The sequence below is a fragment of the Aristolochia californica genome, unplaced genomic scaffold (assembly GCF_029961685.1).
Source record: "Aristolochia californica isolate CCGP_79_NKW_82.1479 unplaced genomic scaffold, dmAriCali1.0.hap1 SCAF_2, whole genome shotgun sequence".
In the NCBI taxonomy this organism is placed as follows: Eukaryota; Viridiplantae; Streptophyta; class Magnoliopsida; order Piperales; family Aristolochiaceae; genus Aristolochia; species Aristolochia californica.
The window spans coordinates 6,099,165-6,105,879 of record NW_027181881.1 but is presented as its reverse complement, the minus strand read 5'-3'; the positions used below and the strand labels follow the sequence as shown (position 1 = coordinate 6,105,879).

The following is a 6,715-nucleotide window of genomic DNA, read 5'->3' as shown; positions in this document are numbered from 1 at the left end:
TCCAATTTTATGTAAAATATATACATAATTTTATATATAATTTATTTGATATATATTTTTTTAAAAATTTTAAATGTATGTTAAAACTTGAACTCGATTCAAACTCGGTTAAAATTATTAGACTTGAACTCGATAACAATTTTAGGCACGAAATTGGACTCTATTCGAGCTCGAAATATTTAAATAAAACTCAACTCAAAGATAAATAGGTTTAGGCTCGGCTGAACTCGGCTCGAGGTCACCTCTACTAGTGCCCACTATTAAAGGGAAAAAGCTCAGCTCGATGTTGCTGTTTCCCTCTGCAAAGTGATCGATCCTTTCCTAACCCTTATCCGGAATCTTCCGTGCCATCTTTAAAGCTTTCCTATTATGTTCCTTTCGTTTAAGCGAAAGTCAATCCTTCCCAAGAATTTAAAATGGAGGAAGGAGGTTAGAAGGGTGAGTCAATCGTAAGAACAAACCTTAATGGGCAATACCAACACAAGCTTATCTTAATTTCACAGCAAATCCACATACATGAAACATGACAGAAGCAGGTGAATTGAGGAGTAACAAAGTAAGTAAATAACTCGATCCTAAAGCAGAAGCCTCATCACTACGTCAGTTTTCTTCTTTGTTCTTCTTCTTCTTCCTCCTCCCACACTCTTTTTCTTCGTTTTTATGTACAGAGGCAACCATGACACCTCGTCGCTTTCTGAGTTTTTCTCCCTAGTGAGTAGTCGCAAAAACGGGCGCTGGTTCCACCTGGTTTTTTTACAGGGAAAGTGAAAAGATAAATGTCAGAACTTGTCGCTCTAATGATTGCAGCTGGTATGGGATGTGGTGGTCCAGGGATGTCGAGTATGGCCGTCCACTTCGTCATCTTAATTTAGCTCGACCTGATTCATCATGACGAAGATGACTTCCTGCCTTTTCCTTTGCTTACGGAACTCCCCCCACCATTACAATTTCATTAAAGTGGTAGCTACTGATAGTTTACCTTGAAAGTGGCACCACATATCTCTTCCTCTCCTGCAGGGATGGCGGTGACCTTGTTTTTGGGGTTCTCGTAGCTGATCAGTTGTCCGGAGGCAGTGGAAAAGAAGCAGCCTGTTACGCAATCAAACTTCAAAAGTTGAGATAATTGGAATTGGAGAGAACGATTAAAATTTGTTGGGAGATCTCATCTCTCCCTCTCTCTCTCTCTCTCTCTCTCAGAATTTGTCACAACTCACAACTGAACACACAGATGGCATCTTTTCCTTTTTGAAACAGTAATTAGCTAAAAGAAAATCCGTCCAGGAGACGACCCAGAAATTATTCAACTGTACAAGATGACAGTTTAACTTATCCGAGATTTCCCAGTAGAGGAAAGAAGATAAGATTCTGATTTAACTTCACAGAGTAGCGGCGTTTTACCTTGAGGGAAAGGTGCAAGTGATTTGCCACAGGCTCCTTTCAGCAGCTCGGCATCATCGGCAAAAGCCACAGATCCATCTGCCGTGATGCCCCAGAAGACTTGGACTTTACCGTATTGATCCTGTCACCGCACCCAACAACGCATCACCTCTCGGTTACTGATTTTTTAAGTAATAGGTGGAAGTAACAGTTTAACACCCAGAAATAGACAGAAGTAGGGGACTGTTTCAAATTCCAAGGTTGGTTTACTTACAGAAGCCACAAATAATGTAGAGGTGGACTTATCGAAGATGACAAAGGCGAAACTCCCACTGAGATGCCCGACGACGTGATTCGCAGGGTATGGAGCCCGGTCTCGGAGGGCCTTGTACGCCTCGATCATCAGAATGGCTTCGTTCGCCGTCTTCGACAGACCGTATTGCAGCCTCAAGCTCCCCAGGTTGTCGAGGGCCCCTTCAAACAAGCAGAATATCTCGTCCTTGACAGCAAATGACCTGCAAGCATCATTTGTCATGCTTCCTGTCTTCAGTAGACCATCCAAATCCTCAAATGAACGAAGAAATTGCATCTTAGAAACGGAAACCTGTCAATTTTTTCTTCTACCATTCTTTTTCTACTCACCAATATTTGAAAAACTTGAGAAAGAAAGAAAAAAAAACAGTAGTGGAGCATTTGATTTTTTCCTCTTCTTCAGAAAAAAAAAATTATCAAACCAAATTGGATCGCAGCGCCCTCTTTCTATCTTTAATTTTTCACTTCTTAAATTCTTAATTTTCACCTCAGCGACGAATTTGTCCAGCATATTTAATAAGCGATGCCAGTTTCAAATTATTCTGAAAAGGCCGTTGAGACGATCTCTCCCATTCGGAGATGATATCTGACCAATTAAACGGAGAACGATCGAGAAAGAAGAAACACCAGATTGTTTATGGAATGAAGCACTCCTGACTCAACTTTACCTCGGTTTTAAGAAGGATTCGTTCTCGTGCGTGTAAGCAAGATGACAGACGCTGCCGATGCGTACGGAGACGGCAGCGGAGTGATGTTCTAAATAACGGCTGATTAAATTGGCAGCCGTCGTCTTCGGCGACGGCGTACGACTCCCTGCGGCGACAAGCTCGTCTGGTGGCGTCACAACGGCGCTGCTGAACACCCCCAACATCCTGTACCGACCAGCTTTCTCAAATTGAGGGAAGAAAAGGGAAGAAGACAGAACATAAGAATGGCGAAGGGTGGAAGCAGGCAGCCTAAATTTATAAAGGAGAAGGAGGAGGGTAAAGTGGAGATTTCATCGTTTATTGTATCATTTAATGACGAAGAAAGAGAGGATAATATCCAGTAAGAGACGATCGGCACACGTGACAGTGGGCCCGAGTGAGCATTGAAAAAGTAAAGTAAACAACTCTACGGTAGACACGCGGGCTTTAGGATATTTCTCGATTCTTCATCATTTACTCGAGCGATTTTGGATCGTCAATTTCCATATCATTTCGTTGATCGAAATGTCCTAATTCTCGTGCTTCTCTCTCTCGTGATAAGTCATAAGTGATAGTTCATTGTATCGTGACTCGTGAGAAGTTATTTCACTTTCGTGGTTTATTCATTTCGTCTTCACGGAAGTACTTTCACTGTTTTTCGCTGTACAGGAATAAAGTAGGTGGAAGCTCCATTAGAATTTTGTAAAATTCTCTTCTAAGATTTCTCCGTGAGGTGCTCAGAATCGAGAAATATCTTTTTACTCGTAAACGGGAACACGAGGCAGTGATTTTCAATTTTTCATATTTCCACCCAATTCCGTTCAGCAGGCGTCGCGGTTGACGACAAAACCCTAACATCCCTGGTTCCCAAACCATGGACGGACCCCAGTTTTCTCCAAAACCAAAAGATTCCGCACCCAAATGATTCTTCAATAACAAATTGATTGGCGTCGTTCATTGTTTAAATCGACCATCCTCATAATTCAAACAGGACGACAGCGATGGAACAGAAGTCATGGGTGTGTGGATTGAGAATCTCAATTCTCAACCCAGACGATTCGACTTTGTGGCGGGCAATTGATCTGGTGGGAGACCTCCGCCTCCGGCATTGACAGTTGAGAGATGGTATGGGAGATTCTAATGAAGAGGGAGAAGAAAAGATGTGGTAATCCGTGTCTGGGTTCCATTGTGGGATTCAGAAAGGAAAATGGAAGATTAAGCATGGTGGTGATGATGCGGACAGCTCTACCTGTGTTTGATGAATTCAATGCGAGCTGTTACGATTTACGGAGTTCGTTGAAGTAGGCGGAGAAGGGCGCAGGGAAGAAAACATGGATGGGACGGTTTGGTTAACATCCCTTTCCACCCATGACTTTGCGGAGTGCGGAGCAATTTGCAATTTAACCTTCATAGATGAGCAGGTATGTTTTTTTTTGGACGAGTCTTCCACCGACCGACTCTTTTAGGAATATTACTAGATTGACATTAATTAAAGGTATTTTAGTTAGGTTAATTTTTTATTTATATTTAATTATTTTAAGACTTATCTTATAGTCAACTTTGAATATAACTACGACAAGGATAATTTAATTATATTTAAATTCTACTTGTTTCTTAAATAGAAAATCAAATTACATTAAGTCAGTAAGGTTTTTTTTTTTTTTTTCAGAAATTCAACTTGGTATCAGAGTGGGCTCAATGATGATTCTTTTATGATTTATTATCTCTAATAGTTTAAATTTGTTTTTTATTTTTCTTTCTCTTTTGTTCTAGTACCCTTTTTTCTTGGCATTTATACCTCTATACTAATTTTTTTATATTATAAATTATATATTGATGGAAAGATCTTCGAGTCAAATTTCCAATGCAAAAATAATTTTGACAATCAGAGTTTTCTACAAAGAGAAGTAGATATTTTAAGTAGAAAAGGTCATACTATAAGAGAGGTTCGAGTAGTAGTAGAGGTTCAACTTTCGAGCCTTTTTATACCATCAAGAACAAGACTTTATATGAAGAATTATTATCAAAATAAATATCTATAAATCTATTTTGTTATCTCTATAACAAATACTCAATCCGAGTTTTTTAGAGGGAGATATCAATGTCGGAAGAGTCAATGGTCATACTGGTGAAAGAATAAACAATTTTCAATTTGGCCAGATTAAAGAATCCACATTCTATCAGATTTTTCTCTCAAAATAAGTATACTTTATGAAGAAAAATTATACACGGATGAAAGGTATCGAAGTCTAGTTTAGAACTAGAAAATTTCATGTCAATATGATTTGTATTTAAGGAGATATTCGTATTGGAGTCGGCTAGGGCCAAACTAAAGAATGAAGAAAACCAAGAGGTCATAAAAGATTCAACAACAAAAAAATTTACGTCAAATTAGGTATCAATTTAAAGTTCTTTGAGTCTAGTTTCTTGAGCAACAAAACTTGTGCGATTTTGAGTTATATTTTGGATATATTTATATCATAACTACTAAAAGTCAGTTCATCTGAAAATCTCTCATTTTTCCTATTTTCTCTCTTATTATCTCTCCATGCATATGCGTAAATTGAGTTTACTTTTCCCCCCAAATCCTAATTTTTTACCCAAATTTCTTTTCTAAACAGAGATTTTTTGTCAGAATTAGTCACTCCATGATGTGCTTGTTCAAGGTATGCAAAAAAACTTTGCTTCGATGTTGTTTTAAAGTTTGCGTTTTTTGTTACTTGGTTGTGTATCTTACTCATCGTCAACTCCAAAAATAGTGATCGCCCTTTTTTTGGTCAAATTTATTAAGTTTTATTGTTATAGTCTCCCCTAGTTTTTTTTTTTTTTAAATGTCACATTCTAGAATTTGTTTGGAAGTATGAGGGTTGCATAGTCAATTCCTCTCGGTTAAAGTTATTTTCCTCTATTATTTCTTTAATTTATCATCTTGTGTTTGTATCACTTCAAAGCAATGCCTAGACCCACTACCTAAAAAGTATAGGAGTGTGTCTGACATCCAACTTGAGTCTAGTCTTTTGTTCTTTATCTAATAGGTGATTTGTATTTAAGCTACCCTTAAAAAGTGAGTAGTGTCTTTGTTGTGCCATAAAGTTGAGCCATTTTTGCATTTAAAATTGAGCGGATCGTGTTTCAGACTATGACCATTTTGCACTGGCTTTGACGTACGACTATTAGTGATTTTCTTCTCCCATATTGTGTTTTTTTCCAAGTTGGGTCTCTATATCCTTTTTATTTTCAACTTGAAAGGGAGAACTAGAAAAAGATGTACAAGGAGGTATTTTGTTCCACATGTAATCATTTTTATGTTACCAAAATATTCAAGATGTCAATATTTTGTAGCCCAAGAGTGGCCGCTGGAACAGCCAAACTAAGTTGCTAAAGAGAGCAGCAACGACCAAGGATTTCCACTAAGAAGAGTTGCCGTGAGCAGCCAAAATAAAGAGCTCCAAGCTCTGAATCTACCGAGAGAAACCTAGCTACTGGAGGAAGCAACAACCACCAAGAAAATCTACCCAATAGGCTCCTAGAACAGCCACAACCGATAGCTCCAAATTTTAAGACTGACCATCACACCGACGCACAAGAGAAGCTGAGAAATCAAGGGCACTCTTCCCCTTCCTTTATCTTCTATTTAAACATAGGGTTAGGTTAAGTACAAGACAGCCCATGGGCTTAATTACAATCCAACCCAGCCCATTAATCCTTACTTATTAACCTATATACATGTAAATATCTAAACAACTAACGTTAATATAACTTCTAACTTATATGAATTCCAAAATATGGTAACACAAGAAAGGGGAAGAACAAATTAGTCTTTTGGTCAATTGACTCGTTGACATAAGACTGAATGAAAATTGAGGGACAAATAACACATTAGAAAGTTAAAAAATAGTGAAATGGTGGATTTACCGATAAATTGAATCCTAGTTTGTGATCCATTTGCAATGGAGACCAAGAGATCTAAAGTGCATCATGTTTTAGAGGACAAATTTTTAATTTTATCTGTGACCTACTCAAAGGCTCCAGAATCAATTATCTAAGGTGAATAATTACCAATAGTAGCAATTGTAGCAATTGTGTTGCTTTGGAGAACAACCATGATACTTTTAAACTTTTGAAACAATTCATGATCCTCTTCTGATAGAGTCAATCTTCCTTTAGAGGACTAAGGGTGTTTCATTGTTGGTAGACGTAGCTTTGATGTTTGATTAACCTTGAAGTAAGGTGGTTTGCTTTGTAGATTCCAAAAAATTTCAACTAGATAGTTGTTGACCTCACAAAAGGTACACATCCTTTGTTGACCACCAGTGTTAGAGGTAGGAGCATTCCCACCT

At 38.1% G+C, this 6,715-nt stretch overlaps 1 protein-coding gene across 1 annotated transcript; it reads right to left on the bottom strand.

Annotated features, from left to right (window-relative positions):
* Positions 1-466: 466 nt before the first annotated feature.
* On the bottom strand, positions 467-2,619 carry LOC137956509 (stem-specific protein TSJT1-like). Its single transcript, XM_068804034.1, has 5 exons — positions 2,358-2,619; positions 1,652-1,892; positions 1,399-1,519; positions 980-1,089; positions 467-744 (listed from the first exon to the last, which is right to left on the bottom strand). The coding sequence occupies exons 1-5, from the start codon at positions 2,558-2,560 to the stop codon at positions 709-711; spliced, it is 711 nt and encodes a 236-aa protein (XP_068660135.1). The 5' UTR covers positions 2,561-2,619; the 3' UTR covers positions 467-708.
* Positions 2,620-6,715: the final 4,096 nt, after the last annotated feature.